The sequence below is a fragment of the Nomia melanderi genome, chromosome 9 (assembly GCF_051020985.1).
Source record: "Nomia melanderi isolate GNS246 chromosome 9, iyNomMela1, whole genome shotgun sequence".
Classification (NCBI taxonomy): domain Eukaryota; kingdom Metazoa; phylum Arthropoda; class Insecta; order Hymenoptera; family Halictidae; genus Nomia; species Nomia melanderi.
In genome coordinates this window covers 10,862,059-10,882,528 of record NC_135007.1, presented here as the reverse complement: position 1 = coordinate 10,882,528, position 20,470 = coordinate 10,862,059, and the positions used below count along the sequence as shown (strand labels likewise).

General features: G+C 41.7%; 1 protein-coding gene across 4 annotated transcripts in view; it reads left to right on the top strand.

Moving 5' to 3' along the window:
- Positions 1-20,470, top strand: part of ec (ubiquitin specific peptidase echinus) — a 104,608-nt gene that overhangs the window by 64,399 nt on the left and 19,739 nt on the right. For 2 of the 4 annotated variants that reach the window (XM_031990127.2, XM_031990128.2), the window contains exon 3: positions 8,156-8,248. In XM_031990127.2, coding sequence (XP_031845987.2) covers positions 8,156-8,248 — 93 coding nt within the window. Of the gene's footprint in view, positions 1-2,388; positions 2,643-8,155; positions 8,249-16,899; positions 19,014-20,470 lie in introns of those variants that run through there. The other 2 variants (XM_031990131.2, XM_031990129.2) reach the window with 2 other exon arrangements.

Genomic DNA, 20,470 nt, shown 5'->3' with positions numbered 1-20,470 from the left:
AGGGTCCAGCATTTTGTGTGTACCGTGCAATTGCATTCCCCGTGTGCATATATGCAGCCTGTTGCAATAACCGGTAACGTAATCATTCCCAGCCATTCTTTCCATTGTATGCGTGTTCGAAAAAAAATTAGTCAGCGTTTATCGATTGGCGCATAGAAAACAGGCGTGTGCGCTCGTATGTTTGGCAACGAGATGTTTCTGGAAAATAACATTCTTACCTCTGTGTAGCGTGCGAATGACATCCTATTATGAAACGTTGGTGGTTCAGGTAATTCGTTGTGAATGATATTGAGAATTAACATCGCTCAACGTATTAATACTAGATTTACGGACGTTTATTCTACACTTTATACTATTGTAAAGTTGTAGCTTCAAAGGTACCCTTTGCGGACGAAGATTCTTTGAAATATAGAAAACCGTCGGCAGATGAAGCTAAATTATAGATCGATTGCTTAGATAATTGGAAAAGGCAAACTACGTACTGATCTCCTGCTGTTTTAGTAATTAAATCATTTGATGGTGACTTACCGCGTTGCAAATACGAACATCTGGTCTCGCCAAAATGTCGACATTCGTCCGCAAAGGGTTAAAATATGTATTCGCATAATTGCACGAATCAAAATCGACTGAAACTGCTACTAAATAACGCTCAACCAATTCAGTATCCATCAAATTGGCGGGTTCCGTAAATCTGGCGTTAGGAAATTTTCAGTGAGACCAACTTCTATTATACATACAAAAACTCAGATATCATATAGTTATGTAACGTATTTTAAATAGATAATCAATTTGAATCAAATGTCATATTTTTCTAAGTACAATAGTAATTAGCAAAATTGCATAGCTCAGTGTCTTTATATAAAAACGAGATTTCTCGTTGCCAGTGCGCAATGTGTTAACAAAACAAACGCTTCAGCGTTGGCTCCATTAAGTCAAAACTTAAACCAGCAGTAAAATAATACGTTTCAGCAACAGTAGAAGCTTCAAACAGCAATAGAAAAAGTCCTTCCGCAATTATGGAACGTCCATCTACGTAACAGCAAAACAACGCGAGGCCATCTTCCCTCAGTTACAAAGGGATAATCAGTTCACACGCTGACAAAGAAACAGCCCTATCCGTCGCGTGAATTAGCGGAAGAGGCCACTACAAAGCAGACTTTTCGAAGCAGATATGTATCGACGTTGTTCGAGGGGGCAAGGGAAGAGAAAGAGTTCCCAAATTACTGGTTCATTCTTTCCCAAATCAAATTGCGTAACAATCTCGCGGCATCGTAACGTAACGTAAAACGTTGTCAGTCCCATAATTGCCCTCCCTCTTCCGTCACCGCGGACCCCTTCCGCCCTCGCTCGCCGCGTTCCCCCCTCCGCCGCACTCGCTCCTTCCGTGTCCCCGTTCACCACTTCCCCTTTCCGCTCCTCCGAAAACCCGGCTCTCCTCCCACTCTCGAGCCCTTTTCTCCTTCCCCTACGCGGTCCCGACTACAACTGACCCCGGGCCTCTCACCCACGCCGGGTCCTCGTAGTAAAAATGGCGGCTCGTGTACACTGTAGTAAACACCAGGGACGCACTCCGGTCTGGCTACATTTTTTGTGAAACCATATTCTCCGGTTGTTGTCGTCATTTAATTAAGACTCCAGTGTATCGAACTATAATCTTGTTTAGGAAAGTTCACGTGGGACAGGAAAGTAAAAAGCATGTGCAAAAGAATCATCTTGCGATTAGGTTTCTTAAACAATGGAATTAAGTTACACATTAGAGCGAGGGATATTATTATAGATTGAAACAGTATTGCTTTCATAACGTACGAATAATCATTTGAACGAAATGCGAACAGTGGGGATTTCGGATAGATTCAAATAATTCGATCAGTTATAATAAATTAATAAATATCTGTTCAACTAGTTCTTCAACAAATTCTTTATTTTTCCATATAAACATGTAATTCTTCTTTGTTTCGCTTTGATCTTTCATTAAAATATACTCTACGTGCATTCGTCCTGCGTTCGAAGAGTGCACGCTGCATTTTTCGATTTTATTGCGCGCAGAACGAGAGGTTTCTCCGACTAAATTCCACAGTTAACTGGTTAATACCAACATCAGTTTCCTTCAAATCGAATTACCTTCCTCGTCTGTCATTCGATTGAAATTTTACCCAACAATAGAGCACGCTGTCAACGAATAATCGAGTCCGTCCCTGGTTGTCTACACCACGCGGCGCTATAGCCTACTACAGTACTCTATCTCGTACTATAGCAAACAGGCCGGTCCGTAGACGCTTGTACCGGGCCTCGTGTTTCCGTACCTGTCCGCAGGAGTCCCACAGGCGCTGCGGTCGGCCTGGAGCGGTCCCAGCCCTATCCGGGCATTGTTGCACCGACGCCTGGCTAAGAGAGTACTCCATTCCCGCGGCAAATCCTCGCGTCTTGTGTCTTGTGTTTATCAACACCCGGTGGATGATGTACAGTGCTATCGATGATACGTTGAGGAACGATCGCGGATGATCCACGGTCCCCGTTACTGGATAACCGTCGCAAAGTGAACGCCGATCGACGTTTCCTCCATGCAAGACCTGGTGAACCGGGGAAGAACGATGAAGCAGGAGCAGAGACCCAAGAGACAGGCGCTCTTCCAGATCTCCAAGGTTTGACACTTCCGCTCGGTCCCCCTTTTCCCCTGTGCCTTTTAATTTCGATCCAGATCGAACGGCTGCTGCCGCGGCCCGATACGCCGGAGTAATAACACGTATATACCGTTACATGTATCTCGATCCCGGGGCTGTACCTGTTGATTCCCCGGCCGGCCGTGCTTGTTTAAATCACGCCGTAAATATGGACGCTGGGCCCTCTCGGGCTTTCGTTGCTACGCCGTGCCGACACCGAGTTTCTTCCAGATTTTCCGCAGATTTTTTAGATTTCCATCTTGATCATGGAATTTAGAGGGGGTTTCGCGGATTTTCGTGGTTCGCGAAGAGAGAATAGGCGTACTGTTTAAAGCAGACTATGCTGATGCTGGGAGTTGTTCCACTTCGTTGGTTTATTAATATATTGGTGAATTGATATTCGATAGAATTGAAATCCAATTCGAGTTGTTTGTTTGATGAAAGTGGAACTGAGGAATTGGGAGTTCTTATATTGTTAGTTATGTTGTAGACAGAATGTAATTTTATTGTGTTATTGTATACGTAACGTTTGATATAATTATTGTCGTATCATGAATTTCTTAAGTAATTGCTGTCTTGAGTTTTACTCGGATAACGCTTCTACACGATGGAAGCAGCACTTCGTGACCACCTTTCCGTGATTCATGGCATTATCCTGAAAGTAAATTAATTAAAGCTTATTTTTCTGTTTACGGGGCACGGGTAAGAAGGTAATGCTACGGGTAGATGTTGTGCTCATCTGTATTTAACTGTAGATTACTGGAATAAGATATTCTTAATAGATTTTAACCACTAAAAGCTCACTATCCGAAATATCACGCGTAAAGTAGCACTAAAATCGTCATTTTACGATGCGTTAATGAAATTTTGCTATAAGATACAACTCGTATAAAATAATAATAAAATTCCCGTTTTACGATACGTAAGTTCCACCGTAAAAAAAAGGAGGATGATAATTTTACTGTCCTAAGTCATTAACTCGTCTCGCTTCGAATAAAATTGTTCATAACAAAACGTTATTTTACACTTTCCTTGTTCCCTGGTATAATACAAACTTTATTATTGATTTACGAATAACATCCAACAATTAATTCGAAAGGAGAACTTCCATTGAACGGTAATCTTGATAAATTAACATCGTTTACCGGTAAGCACCATTTACCAAGCTTCCCCTTGAAATGCAGAAACGCTCGCGTTCACGCGATTTCTCTCGAGCTTTCTTCTTCCGATCGTTCTTCCGAGCGTGTAGCGTTGGTCACGTGACAGGGACGCGCGAAATGGAGTACGAGAGTCGCTGCTCGGATTTAACCCCGCTGTGCTCCTTATTTGTGCATCCGAAATATTATCAGAAGAAAACAAGAACACAGACTAATAACAATTATACTACAATATCCCAAAATTTAAACTATCCTAGACAAAATAAAGCAATCGTTCAATTGAAAAAATAGAAACATCCAGGCGACTAACAATTATTTCACAAGATTCCAAAATCCAAATTTTCTTAGACAAAACGAAGCAATCGTTCGATTGAAAAAAAAACAGAAACACCCAGGCGTCTAACAATTATTTCACAAGATTCCAAAATCCAAATTTTCTTAGACAAAACGAAGAAATCGTCGCGAAATGAAAGCGCACGCCGTTCGAGAGCTCGCGCGCCATCGGTAATGACAGAACGAGATCGAGCGGGGGCTCATTAAGTCGCGAAAAAACATTAAACCGGAATGCGGCGTGTCGTGATCCATTTTCCTCTCCTTTTCCCGTCGCCTTCCGGCGCGAGGCGATTGTGAATGAACTCGTTTCCACACGGCGGCGTTGCGGAACGTCCGCGTCGAGGAACAACGATACCGCCGTTTCCGCGGTTGGCGACGGGGTTGCTGCTGCTCAGACGTGCCCCACGGTTGATCCGGCATAATGAACCGATCGGCCGTGCTCGCATGGAAATCGCGGGAAACTGTCGGTTAACGCATGCAAATTAACGCGGTCGCGGTGGGAAACTCAGAGCCGCCTTTGTGGCGAAATCGCCGGGTTTTATGGGTTCTTTTTGTCCCGGTCGGAGAAAAACGCGTGAGAATAATCGGGACGCGTTAACGACAGGTTAAGGTCTTCGGTTTTTTCGCGTTTGATCGGCGGTAAGTAAACACGAGCTGCATGTCGTCGAATCAAAGGCAAATATTATTCCTTCGGTCGTAGATGCAAGTGTGTTCAGAACTGCTCGCTAAGACTTGTCGCAATGGATTTCCAGTTTTCCAATTTTTTATCGATAGAGGAAATACTGGTTTTTTAAAGACTTGTATGTTATTTAATATTTGTAGATTCTAAGTGTGGCGAGCTTTTCGTTATTGCAACGGTTCAGTAACTTGTGCCTCGTTTCTTCGTGGGATCGTGATGTTTGATTACTCTTCGGTGCCGTGTTTCTTAGCAAATTAGTTAGTTTCTAAAAGAGTGAACTTTAAATGACTTCAAAAACGAACTTCAGCCTGGCTGACTCGTGTGAAATTGTTGGCTAATGAATTGTTGAAACTCTAATGTATTCTGGAGAGGAGATCTAAACGAATGCCTCGCAGTCATGCAACGATAATTAGGTATTTAGAGCGTCCTGGAATTAAGCGTACGCGAACGTTATTCCTATAAGACTTCCTCTTGAATTTCTTTGTGCCATTCGTGGGTGCAGTCGAAAAAACGTCCAATGATTTGTTGTATTTTCATCGGAAACAACCGTTATCATCCCATCGCGAGATCGGTTGTTTTTTAATTTATATGCTGATCTTGTTTACGGTACATTCATTATTCAGATCAATCGAAGATGCAAATAGATTTCATTGTCCCGAGAAATTTGTTCGTTTCGATTCAGTGAAAGGAAAATTATCGGAATACTCGATTGATGAATGTCGCAAGAAGTATTCACTTGATCTACTTGGAGTTGATGCAACAAACTTACCGCTAATAAGTACGGATAACGTGGATCGAGTATCTCATAGGATTTCCTCAATTAATTCGATCATTAATCAGTGATCAGGTATATTATACAACAGGATACAACCGTTACCGTCAAAATTGATTAAGATTTATACAGTTCCTTGAAATTTGTATATCCCTTAAATTTATAGATCTTTCGTTCTTTATTAAAGATATAAAAATTTCTTTTTGTCATTGATAATTGAAAATTCTGGAGCTGTTACTATTACTTTCAGTTTACAAATTATTTATTTGAAGGCATAAAAAATTACGCGTTAACTCGATTTAATACGGTTTACAAGTGGACGAATATTCGAGCGTGCTGTACACGTGCATTCGCAGTCGAAAACACGACTGCACAGTGCGTTTTGTGCGTCGAGAGGAAGTGCTCGTAATAACCGAGGCGTGCACTTGTCTCTCGAGTATTGTGGAGCGACCTGACCCGGTCGCCATATTGATACGCGTCTGCTGGAAGGACCCTGCTCACTTGTTGGATCCCACGAGTCTTTCAAAATGCAGCTCTTCAATCAGAACACTTCCCTGCACGTGCATCCATCACGTAGCGATCTTCTTTCCGCGACACCCGTTATTTATAAATAAAAGTAGAACAAGTTACGCGTCGTGTTACGCGCGTTATGCAACAATGTTTTCAACTTAATTGCTAGCCACAGTTTTACAAGCTGTCTATTATTATTAGAACCTGAAATGATAACTCGAACAAAATCATTTTGCGAATACATTATATTATACTGTTTTAATGTTGCGATGTTACGAGATATTAAAGATTCATGTTTCATTGAAAATTATTAATGATCATTCGATAACGTTCCGTTGGTAACCCGTTTCGGCTTGCAAACAGTTCACGTCGGTTCAAACGAGAGAAAAGGTGTTAATTCGAATTTATTGCGTACGAAATTTCTCGCAGTCAACTGACAGCGATCCGTCCAATTTATATCAAATAAATTACTCTAAGAAGCGTCAATAAATTTCAATTTAACCTACAAAAGCCGCTCGTGAAAACCGCGCGGTCTGCTTCAGTCTCCTGTGTCTTGTCCGCGGCGAACATACACGTTTTGCCATCAGGCTTAATTAAATCGACGCGACCGGGATTAAGATTTTTACTGCGATTCCAGATAGATCGCAATTAACTTAATTGCCCGGAGCATAATTTCTTTCGAAATCGGTCACGCAAGTGCGTTCGTAATTTCAGACGGCTCTTCGGACGACTGTCGGAAAGTTTGAAAAAGCATTAGAAATTTAGCGAGACGTTTCACGCGATCTTTCTTTTTAATTCTTTTCGGACGGCTCTTGGAAAGCTGGACAAAAAATTAGAAATTCGCAAGATGTTTCGTTAGATACTTTTTTTCTCAATTTCTCCATCGAACGATTTTTGGAAAAATACAAAAACGACTGTATCTTTTGCAACACGTTTCACTCGATATTTCCTTTCATATCGTTCCCGAAGGATTGTTGGAAAGCTAGAAAAAAATTAGAAATTTTGCAAGATCTTTCGTCACATACTTTTTTCTCAATTTCTTCATCGAACGATTTTTAGAAAATTAGAAAAACGACTAGATGTTTTGCAAGGTGTTTCATTCCATATTTTTTTCGTTTCGCTCTCAACGTTTAGAAAATTCAAAGAACGACTAGATATTGTACACGTTTCGCTCGATATCGGTTTCATTTCGCTTCCGAAGGATTGTTGGAAGGCTAGGAAAAAAATTAGAAATTTGCAAGGTGTTTCACTCGATTGTCGTTTAGTCTCATCTTTTCGAGATATGATCAGGATCCGGCGGAATACCGGATATATTTAGTCCGTGACGCCGGAAAGGCGAAAATAATGTTCCGCCAAGGGACAGCGCTCGGCCGCGGAAATTGTGATTTACTTTCCCTCGGAATAATAATGTGCCCACGATACGCTGGGCTAGTATCGCGCGCGGGGCGGGGTGCCGCCGCATTTACATACTTCCTCATATTGCGTGCACACCTACGCTCCTACTCTTTATTCGTCCATCGCCCGTCGATGGGACGAGCCTGGATTTATTACCAATTAGCATACCCCGTTAACGATGTCATTACAGTAATGAAAGAAAGAGGCGAATCCAAACAATTACCAGGAACTTTCTAAAACGCTATTTTTATCTTCACGATTGTGTAACTTTATCGCAGACCTTTTCTCATGTAAAAGAAATGCTAACAATAACGGCACATTGTTCTTGACAATTTCGAATATGATCAAAATTTTGCAAATATATCAGAATCGAAATATTTTTCATTTTTTCAGATAAGTCCAAAATTAAACGGTGTGATTTGTTAAAAAGAAAGTTCATTCTATGGAACGCTTAATAATTAATCGGATGTAGAAATCACCTTATTACAACTTTTACGCGCAGAAGTGTGGAAAGTGATATTTTCACCTTATTTTTCTTGTGTAATAATTCCGTTTTTAATGGAGTGTTTGTAAATGGATATCTCGCTAACGATACGGATGTAATTACGAAGTTGTATGGGTCTAACAGTTCACTTTTCTCACGTTTCAGGTGTTATGGCACCTCGACATCTTCCGGCGGAGCTTCAGGGAGCTTTCAGGGCACGCCTGCATGCGGGAATCCTGCATCTTCTGCGCCCTCAAGGTAAGCGAGACGGATAGTCTAGGGGTGGGGAAGAAAGCAACGCGAATCTCATTAAGACGGGCACCACCGGACAGGCTAAATATGCTAGTCCGAGGGACCCCGTGAACATAGATAAAACGAGTCATTCCGTGGACAGATATTAGTTGCTAAAGCACGGGATGAAAGGGGCAACTGGTACAGGAAAAAATACTCTCGCGTTGATGTATAATTACCATTCGCAAATTAATGTTCTTGGAACATTCAATTATTCTGTTCGATAATCTAAACTGGGCTATACTATAATTATAATTAATTACAAAAACACTTGATACAGATCTTTTAACTCACACTTATTCGTAAATGTACTCTCCGGCTAATTAATAAATTCATTCGTTGAATGAATTTTATTAATATCTCAGCCTTAGATTAATCTTTATAGTACATAGTAAACAGACAAATATCTCATTATTCATTCCCTCCGTAAAAACAGTTCCGATTGACGTTTAAAGTCGACTTGGCTAATCAAACAAGCTCAGCGTGCATAATCAACGACATCGAATCATGCGAAATGTCTGAACAATACGATCACAAGGCGAGAAGCTATGTCCGTCGGTCGAAATCCACTGTCGACTAATTATGCACGGATTAACGCAGCCCGTAACCGTGCCGAGATTTCATTGAAAGCCGCCTTGACATCTTTACGTATCGATGAGCACCGACGATTCACCGACAAAAGCGGACAGCTCCGCCGAGTGGTTTTCGTGCACAGTGTCGCCTCGAGTGATTTTCGATCGTGTGATTTTCACGAGTGGGCCAGACCGAGGGCCACTTAAAAAGTCCCACGACGATAATGAAAACGCGGCGCGGGAAGCGGCAGCACTCGAGATAAAAGCGTCTACCCGCTTGAAAAAGGAAGAATCTCAAGACGAATAAAGATTACTTTACGGTCCACCCATGCCGTGTCTACTTCAGGTTACAACGCTAATCTACGCGAGGTAATCTAATCTGAAAAGCGTCCTTCTCCTCCTTTCATTGCCGGAGGATGCTGCTGCTGCTGCTGCTGCTGCTGCTGCTGCTGGTCGTCTCGTAAAATGGTAGTTGTTCGGGAAACAATTACGCAGCTTCATGGAATACGGCGAAATATCCACTTTATTGGAGTTCACTTCGACGAGTGGATGCAGAAGACGCCAATAAAACTGCAGCACCGTACGTGCGCGCAATCTATTCGACGGTCTGTCCAAAGTACGCCAATTTAAAAATCCAGTTTAGGCGTACTCGTTCCGAATCCCTGGGCGATCTGTTGCGGAATAGGTTAGATTCATTGCGAAGATAAAATTTTACGATTGACAGGTATATTTTCCGATGTTGAGGATATCGTTTGAACGTGTTTATTGTGATATCTAGAAATTCTTGTCCTCGAAAAAAACGGAAGGGAACAGTATCTTTGTCGAGCGAAACGTGATCACGATTTGCATACTATCGGAACGTTTCCATTTACTTCTTCACAATCGAACATCGATGGAAGCAGTGACTGTAACGGGCCGCCCGGCGAGCAAAGCCTTTCTCCCGTAAGACACACATTCAGATGTGTTCCCTGATTGGTCAGAAGAACGGAAAGTAATACTCCGGGTTGCTGCCGGTTCATTGTAGTAACCGGAGAGACGAGTTAATAGTCGACCTGGAAATTTCGTTCCACGTCGCGATGACCGGTTTATTTAATTAATTCGTGAACGCTCGCTCGGTCCGTGTTTTTAGTGTATAATACATGTGTAAAGAAATGTACGTGCTTGATAATAATATCGAAATTTTGCAAAGTTTCTTCGGCAATATCGGAACATTCTATTTTTCCTGTAACAACACCAAAATTATTCAATTTCTATACGAACATATCAAAATTGTACAAAGTTCTTTTAGTAATATAAAAGCATTCTAATTTTCCTGTAATAACACCAAAATTATTCAATTTCTATACGAACATATCAAAATTGTACAAAGTTCTTTTAGTAATATGGAAACATTCTAATTTTCCTGTAATAACACCAAAATTATTCAATTTCTATACAAACATATCAAAATTGTACAAAATTCTTTTAGTAATATAAAAACATTCTAATTTTCCTGTAATAACACCAAAATTATTCAATTTCCACACGAAAATATCAAAATCTTCTAATCTTTGTATAACCTCGAAATTATCCAGTTTCATCAAATATTAATTTCAAGCTCTCTCTATAGTTTGATATTTACCAAATTAAACGAATTATTCGACGCATGAAATCGATGTCCTCGGATACACACATTCATATTAGAATCAGTTCCACAGTTCGGGGCAGTAAGCGAAACGAGACGCGTTGGAAACACGGTGCGTATAAAACGAAGAGGCGAAGTAGGCAGAAAACGCGTCGGGGCCTCCCCGTGTTCTCACGGGGTTAATTAGTAATCTCGAGAGTTAATTGCCGCAGGCAAAGGGTACCGTGTTTTGAGTGAAGTTCGCAGGAACAGAGGCGAGCCTCCGGCTCGAAGGACTGGCGTGTTTCTTTGTTGCAGGGCCCTCTTCCTCTTTATTATCTTCGCCCTGCTTCGGGCGACATGTTGAAATGAAAATTTACGGATACACTCCCCTTGTTCCCCCGTCCGAATTTATTGATAGAGGCAGAGGAGGGCGGTGGGAACTAGAAATTCAAACCTTGTTCTGTTGTTAACCTCTTGCCCTATGATTTATTTCTTACCTATGATCATCTGTAATAATTTATTAGGAAAAGAAGTTCGGATTGCTTATCAAAAGGTGAACGATTCATAATAGAAAAGTAATATTTAATTTATAGTGAAACAAAGTAAATAACACTTAGATTCGTGAAATTCGGTTTAAAATTTTCGTCGCGAGATGTTGTAGATCAAGAGGTTAACTTTGTATCTATACTTCTGTCACATCTATTGACATAGGTAGGTTACAAAAGGAAAATAAATAAATCAATTTTTTCATCGATGGATACAATAAATTAAGAATCATTCACTGTTTTATTACCAAAAGAAAATTTCAGCTTGATACATGGTTTTTATATAGGAGAAAGTCAAGTCAAACAAATGCAGTTAATTGCTTCATTATTATCGAAGATTTCATTGAAGATTTAAGAACCACTGAAAATTCTAAACTCCATTGTGTCAAGTATCGCCAAAGGTAAGGGTAGAAAGGAGAATGGCGTCGAGTTACATAATGCCGTGAAATATAAGAGTACGCTTTGTGCAATGACACGGTCATTGATTGTTCCATTCTTATTAATCACATCAATGTCTATATAATATTTGTACGACAGATTAATTATAAGAAACCTAAAATAGTTTTTATAACATTCAGTTTACGTGGCGATTTATTCATTGATTTGCCTTTCACATCAAATTGATACTTTCTGTTATTTTTTAGTCACCCAGAAATATCGACCAAATTTTATTCTATTTATTGTTTAATATGTATGCAAAGGGTGCCATGAATAATGCGAAAAATGAAAGTTCCTTCCGGGAAAAGAAAGTACTCCCGCATTCCAGAGAAGGGGTACGTGTAACGCCGAAGAATTCGACCTGACCAGAGATACCTCAGTGAATCACCAGGAACGTATTCGGGGAGGTGGCAGCAGCCTCTTCGGGGTTAGAACGGAACGAGACGTCCCTTTACCACGTGCCACAGGCGATTCTTTCGACTTTACGACCCTCACGTTCAATTTCGTCCCTCGGGAATACGCCGACACCTTTGCACAACAAAAGTTTTCTTAGTGATGCTAAATCATGAATGTCCTCTAGCTGACCGGACAAATAGCTTCCTAGTGAGTCAGGTTATTGCGTTCGGAAACTCCACTCGCACGTTCTTCGAACTCGAATTCGAATCCTCAGCTAAAAATACCAATCGTTTCTTAACCACTTGCGCTGGAGATGAATTTGGAGATTCGACAAAGTATCGCGCGATGAATTTTGTTTCTACCTATTTTACGCAGGTGTGCGTATTAATTTCGTTAATCATTTTGTATAGAGTGATACATTTCGAAACAATCGAATATGCGTAATGCAACAGGATTATCAATGTGCAAAAGACATCGTTGACTATTTCGAAACAGAAACGTCTCGACGTGCGTGGCACGTCTTTCCGGCGCAAGAGGTTAACACTAAAATTATCGAGTTACATTGACGTTTTGAAATTACTCTATAGAAACTCAAGAATTTCGTTGATTCGCAATTCAGTTTGTGTATTGCTAAATCACTTTCCTTAATAAATTCTCAAAGAAGCATCTGTTGTCTTCTTAATAATTGCAGGAGGAAGAAATCAGGAATAGATTCTTCACCCGTCTGCTAGTTTTGTCAAAGCAATTCTAACATTGAAACCCATGAAACTGGAAATGGAAGAGTCGATTAATCAATCCTTCATTCATGAATACAAGCTCTAAAACTGTAATCCGGAATTAAGGAAATTATCTAATAATTTATTCTGAATGGTCAGTTGAACCTTCTGCTCTTAACACTATAAAAATTGTAACAATAGATCATCTCCAATTTCTTCAGGCACTGATTACAGTATTCCAGTGAAACTATATTTTCAAGATCATTTCGAATATTCAATGCTGTTAAAAATCCGAAACCAGTCATCTTGACTGATACGTAAGTTCTAGTGTCAATCGCTTCGAAACACTCTAAAAAAAGGAAACACGCTCAATTTAATATCTTCTGTCTAAATTTAATCAGTTATCTGTTAGAATTTATTGTGTCATGAGCGCAGGTTGCTTAAGTGGTTCGAGTTAACGCAATCATCTTTCGTTCATTCTATTCTTCGTTTCCGAAATACTGTTACTTGCTCGAGGATGATTAATGACTGGTCATTTGAGCGACTAAGAGGCTCTATCAGCCTGCTAGTTCGTTGTCGTCGGATGAACAGTTATTCCACTAAACTTTCGTACTCTAGGCAACACTTTAGCGGACGGAATTTTGTTCTCGTTTTGTCCCCTGCGCGGACTACGATTTGCGGTTGCATTGTGGTTGCTCTGGTTGAGCTGCACCGGTTCTGAACGCCTATCGGCCGGTGAAGTTCGTTTCCGGGCAGCTAGGATGGCTCCCTTGAACTTACGCTTCGCAGTTACCATGAAAATCACTTAGCTTCTATTACGAAGCTAATTGTTTTAACGTTATTTTCTTGCCGCTGAAAGCTGCTTCCAGCATTCAATCTTAGTCCAATTCTTCTACTTCTATTATACTGTTTAAAACATCGCTTCTGCTGCGCCATAAGACTACCTTTTCCTCTGTAAATAATGGGTTTCAGTTAATCAAATCGTCAAGCGAGTTAAACGTGTCAGGTGGAAGAAAAAGAATTCTCTTGTCAATTGAATATTTTTGATTCACTACAAAAGTATTTCTGAAAAATTTGAGTAAATCCTTTCTGTATTATTCTCTTACTTCGTTCATTCAATTATCAATGTTCCTACAATTTAGTGCAGTTGGAAAATGTGTATATTCGGAACGTTTCTTTCGTCAGTTCCATTGTTTATTATTTTGAGATACAGATAGACTGATTCATCGGTTTTCAGAATTTAGAGGTATTGGCAGTTTTCCGAAATATCGTTGAAGTGGGACGAAGACGAACGGCTCGTCCAATTAGATAGGTAGGTGTTCATCGGACGCCAGGATTCGAAGCACAGGCGTAGGAAGGCGAGATTACCATTTAAACGCCCGTGCAACGATGTTTCTCGCGGAGACTTCGTTTAGTATTCCGCTTCATTTAGGAAGGAGGAAATACTACGGAACCTACGCGTTTCGGATGGCTACCCGGTTTACTCTCGGCCGCCCACGTGTCGCGATTAAATAATAAACTAAAAGTGAATGGCACCGGTTAGTTAGTTAATGTGCCATAATACGTTATTGAAATTAGAACACCGCTGCGGGCGGACTCGTTTGCAAAAACTTACGATTAACAGCCTGCGTGACGAAACTCGAAGAAAATAATCGTGGAATTGCAAACCATGTATGTCCATCTACATTGACCCTTTGGTCTATGATTTCTTTCTCAATTCTGATTGATGCGGCTACTTTGTCATTGATAATTTATTGGAAAAAGAGAAAAATTCTAATCGTATGTTTTTTTTCTGGACAGGACTGGCCTGTACCCTTTCAGTTTGAGAATTACTGGTTTACCAACAGCGGAGTTCTGTTTAGCAGAGCTATTTTAACCCTTTGCGGACGAAGATTCTTTGAAATAAAAATAACCTTCAGCAGATGAAGCTAAATTATACATCAATTGCTTAGATAATAGAAAAAGCAGAAATTACCTGCTGATCCCTCGAGTAATTAAATCATCTGCTTGCGACTTAGTCTTCCAAATATGAAAATTTCATCTCGCCGGCATGTCGACATTCGTCCGCAAAGGGTTAATATTTGGAATATAAGGAAAGTTTCAAAAGACTTATAAATATCGGCTGCAAGTTAATTGCAACATTAGAAAAATTCTAAGCGTATGCTATGCCTATATTCCCTTTTAAGTATAATAGTTGACTACAGAGGAATATCTACTTTGAATTCGAATGAGTAATATATAATCGTTGAATCACGTTGAAAATCTTTACGAGTCTCACTCGCTGTAGGACAAGGGATTAAATAAAACCAGATAGATATAAACATTCATACAATTTTCTTAACGCATAACTTCATAAAAATGACTGGACAGTTCAACATATTCCTCCTCATTATCATAGTCTCCGAAAATAAAGGTTCACTCAAATATTCATAATCACTAATTAGCAGTAAATGTCAGGCGGCACCGAACAAGATAAAAACTTTGCATTTCAATATTCAGTGTTCGAGGAATCAGGAGAACGAGCAACTTTCGGGATCTCCGGTTGAGTGGAATCGAATTTTCTGGAATTGTGTTTCATCGGAGGCCATTAATGGGCGCTGAAAGGTTCTGAAAGTGATCAAAGAGAGCGGAGATTCACTGAAACCGCTGAATGATTCGTCGTAGCGTTTATCCCTCTGTACGGTTCTCTCAGGTATACCCGGCCGGTACCTGTGGCTACTTTTTCCCTCCTTCCTCCCTGGTTTTTCGTGTCGGCCTCGCGTAGGCTCGCCCCTCCTCTGTGTTGGTGACACAAGACCCGACGGTGTCGCGTATGCCAGGCTGGACACGTAGAACTGGCTTTGTCCCAGTCCTCGTAGTACCCGGTCTCTCATATTCTCGTACGATTCACGTACACCATCAAGACCACACAAAACCGTTCCTCGTGATTCCTTATACCTTAGGTCTACGAGAGAAACGGTGGACCTCAGGGACGTATCAACTGGCCCCTTACAAGGGGTACAATCTCTTTTACAGGTTTCCGAATATTTCGAATCGGTGTCGTGTAAACGTTTCGGACATATTTATCACAACAGTTTCGTTTATGAAATTATAAACCGAAAAAGGAATAAGTTACATTCTCCGTGATCGTCGAAGAGGAAAAGAAGAATTTTTAAGAAGATGAAATTGTGAAATGTATAACTTGGAAGAATGATAGTGGAGTATTTAGAATCGGTGGAATTTGCGAATTGCGATGCAAATGTAATTTGAAATGAGTCACTTCAAGAAATTGTGATTCTAGTTGAAATTATTATGGGGACTCGAAGAAACTATTATAAATATTTCTGAAGCAATTTATATGTATAAGATAGACACGAATTATACATTTAAATGCAGTCTAGCTATGCATCGATTCTCATCCCCCAATCCAAATGCAGCTGCACCTGCGCTCACACCCCCTTTCACACAAGCTTCCGGCCTCTAATTAGGCGTTCAATACAAGTCATTCTTTCCAGTACAATGTGCTTTGCTATCAAGCGATCGATCATTCGAAGCCTGGAAAAATCGACATGTGTTTTTTATTAATACTAGATTTACGGACGTTTATTCCACACTTTATTCTATTGTTCTTAGAAAACTACACGATCGTTTATAGAAATCGCGAAGACTATAGCTTCAAAACTAGAGTATTGCAGCGCGTATTTAATTGCTCGAGTCAAAGTCTACTTAAACTGTTACGAAATAATGTTTAGTAAATTCAGTATCCGTCGAATTGACGAGTTCCGTAAACGTAGAGTTAAATGCAAATTACAGTTTGCACAAGGTTTATATATTCCTCTACAATAATGAAACCAAAATATCTTTAAAAGCACAATATCCTTGATTTCCAGAAATACATGAAACACGGATATATAGATTAGCCCGAGTTACAATAATTCAAAAACCAGATCTCAATAAAAGTTTAATGAAAACCCAATACAATAATAAAGTATCTATATAATTGAATACGCAAACAAGGAAACTACGAGCGGAATCAATTTCCAGTCAGTCCGAGATTTTACAATTCCCTGTACCAAGTCCCAGAAGTTCGTCGATGAATAAAAATCGTTGGTCCATCGACGACAAAACTAGAAAAGAGGTCGCCGTGGAACCCGAAGGGTAAGGCACTGGTTGGGCTGCTGGTCGGCCAGGTTGGTGAACGTAGGACAGCTAACCAGGTGACGTCATTGGCTTCTCGGGTCTATGGAGGGCCTCGTAGCTGGCGATGGTGGGGAAGGGGTCCGCCGTACGGCCCCGCGGAACGAGAGAAGAGGAAGAGAGATCGCGCGAAGGGTGGGGGATGTTCTCCAGCACTGTGCGAGCCGTTGCTTTCAGGTACGAGCGTACGGTGCCGCGTGCAGGTAGTCCTGTGCTCATTCTCCATGTTTCACGGCGCGGCCGAGCCTTTTTCGCTTGGAAAACCGATCGAACCCGGACCTACCCCCTAAACTTGCGAACCGTCCGGCGTCCCTTCGCGCGAGGAACGAAAATCGAATCGGTAGAACGCGGATTCGGTGTGCACCACGAGTTACCTAACTGATAACGTACTCGGAATCTGGCGAAAGTGGAGCGTGGAACAGATATTCAGTGCTTCGAAGGATACTCTTGCCTCCGGGCTACTCTGAAAAGGAATAAGTTACATTCTCCGCGATCGTCGAAGAGGAAGAGAAGAATCGTTAAGAGGAAAAGTGCTTCCAAGTGACACAAAAATGACCACGTGCTGTTTGGAAGCAGGATGGAGTGAAGCTGAGTGATCTCCGCGGTTGGAGGATACGGTTTTCGTTTGGAAGATAGAAGCTTAGTTAATGAGGAAGCGAGTTCATAGAGATATCGAGGTTTATATTCTACGGACTAGGTGCGACGAGATGTGAATTCACATGTTTCAAGGAGAGCCCGTACGCCTGCAGTTCAGAGTGCGCTAATTCTAGGAAGTACAGGCTGCCGGGAAGCCCGTGAACCGCGAGTCGTCATCCGAGCTCCGTCGCCGTGAATTTTAAGGAAACTGTGCCAGGCGAAACGGCCGAAGCACGTGGCACGCCGAAGTGGAACGAACGACTCGGGGGAGAGATGCAGCGAGTCGTTAACGTCCGGAAGAGAGGATTCAACGCTATCCAGGAAGCTGAATTTTTTAGTCACGCTTCGAGCGACTCGAGTGTCTCTGCATCGTGATCGAACTCTTCCGATCGGGAACTGTTTGGAAGCTTAGAAGTTAACAGATCTTTGGAAGACACCTGAAGATATTTAAACGTTTGTTTAAATATTCCTGAAAATCGCGGATGGTAGCGAGAGTAAGGCTGGCCAGGATCCGCGTAGATCGAAGTGACTCTTCACTTGCCAAACGAGTTTATGTTTTTAATCGAGTCTACAACTCGTCTGGCAACGGGTTCTCTCTTAGTACGTCCGGCATGCGATTGCTGCGCGCGATTCTTCCTGTAGTCCCCGGGACGGATCATCTGCCACGGGCCCTTTCAATAGCCACCTGTTTCCCGTCCATCGAGCCGCCTCTTCCTTCGCGAAAGCCACGAAACTGAAAGGCGTCAGTGTCGTCGATATCACGATACCTTGCAGGAGTCGTACAAGTAACAATCCTGAACGATATATCACTGAAATAATAAATTCATTCTACGAACACCAGTTAACGTCTTCAATTCATCTATGTTCAATTCATCTAATTCATCATTGAAAGTAATTCACATACGAGGAATATTAAATAAGATATAAAGGAACTTATTACAATCGAACAGAGCAGATTAATTCAACGAAACAATTAAACGATACTCTACCACAAATCCATCTTTCTCCATCATCTGAGAATAAACGGAAAATAATGAAGCCTATACAAACGTCGGCCGGAGGGTACACAAAAAAAGTCCCCAGTGTTATCGGGATCAAGTGAACAAACTCGATCGACCGGTAACAAAAGCCAGAGCCGGGCAAGTGCAGGTATTAACCGTGCTCGGAGAGAGAGCAGGTAACTTGTGGACACGTCAAACAGAACTATCTCGCATGGTGAAAATTTGTATTTGCCTTGGAACCGGGGACATGTCGCCCCCTTTGGACTCGACTCTTATCTGCTCGCTCGGAGGGCGTGGAGCGTGTGTGCCCGAAGTTGCTGGCTCGTGGTTCGAAGTTGGTGAATTTTGGGTACACTCCGAAGGGTTCGCCTCGTTGGCTCGCGGATGAGCCTCCCCGAGGTTTGGAATGAGACGAAGGGGTTCGTAAAAGGGAAACCGGTCCGTGGCGTCGATAAATCGCGTGAAAATGTTGAAGTGGATAAAAGTACGACAGGACGCGTCGGCGACGCCGACGCCGAGCGATCGCGAGAAGAAGGACGAGCCGGCAAAGGTCGAAGTTGAAGATGTCACCGCGGAGGAGGAAGAGGACAGCGGCATGGAGCGGGAGGACACGCCGTCCAACATCGAGCTGAACGATCTGCGGAAAGTATGCCGAATTGTGTAACCGATATTTCCGCGGACGATCCATCTTACTTTTCCTCTGTTCGGCTTTCTCGGAGAATGCCACCGGGAAATGTTGCTTTATGATTATTGGGCTCATCAATGAAGAATAATCACTTCACTCCTTAATCGATCCTAATCGTATCACGTGTTTTTATAACGAACACCACGATGTGACTCTCAGACACTTATGAGAATAAAAGGTATGATTAAAATGTTATTGTTTGTAGAGCCCAAATTTCAAAGCCCAAGAAAACTTTTGGAAAGTATGAAATAATCAAAAAATTTAAGTGAAAAGTTCAAATGTCACTCGGTCACATCGTGGTCCGAGTTAAACCTACCGAGCAATTAGAGTGACTAATTTCTGTTTCTAGTATCTTTGCAAATGTACCAATTAAAAATCTTTCGCAAATGTAGCTTCATACTTTGAATGCTGGCGAATTAAAATTCCTGAAGTGGGTCAATTTGACCCGGTAGTTTCAGTGTTAATTGATTAACTGGATGTACTCATGATGTCTTTTTTCAGTTTTACACCAAAGTTGTGGGTGAGTCGTACAAAAATGTTGAATCGATTAATCGAGGATAAGAAGATCAAGTATGTAAATAGACATTTTGGAACAGACACTTGAGCTTCTAGATATCTTCCTCTCGACCTTCCGAAATCTTCAGTGATTCTTTTACGTCATTGTAAATACACATCTGTGCATTTCACGAATACATCGAATTATATTCCAGCGAATGCGAATGTCAAGGTTCATTACGGATAGCTTGTTTCGAGTTCCTAATAGCATCCTCTCGCGAGTTTATATCATATATCCCCTCTTGTTCGGCAAGAGCAGCTTGCGCGTTAACGGGCCACGTTCTTTTTTTCTGGGACTGTCGCTGGGATTCTCGAGGACGCATTAAGCTCGACAAGATAAGAATTAGAACGTACGGAGCCGTGCGCGAGAGCACTTAGCAGCGCACATGGCTCTCTTTAAAACGTCGTTAGTGCATAATTTCTTGCGCTGTACCACTCGGCGGATTTTCTGTCGCCCGAAGCTTCGTCCCGTCGCTCTTCGAGCGACCGTTCGAGTGTCTTTTCATAATTATTCTCGATTGCTCTCGTAAAAATCTACTTAGAAACCGATCGGAAGTTTCTCGGGTATTCTCTCAAATCGATAATCATTCTCGATCGCCCTCGTGAAATTCACTTCGGGACGAATGATCGGTAACCGATCGAAAGTTTCTGTTCGAACGCTTCCTGAAATCTGTCGTCTATCCGAACGCTTCGCGAGGAAGTAAATCGTAGCGAACCGCTTTCATTCATCGATTTCACTCGCGCTCAGCAATGCCGCCCCTGAGAGTCGTCTGGTTTTTTCGATAGCAGGCCAACCTGCTTCGAACAGGTGCGACATCCTTCTCGACGCACGTCGACGCTCAGCCTCGCTATCGTGCTCTTTT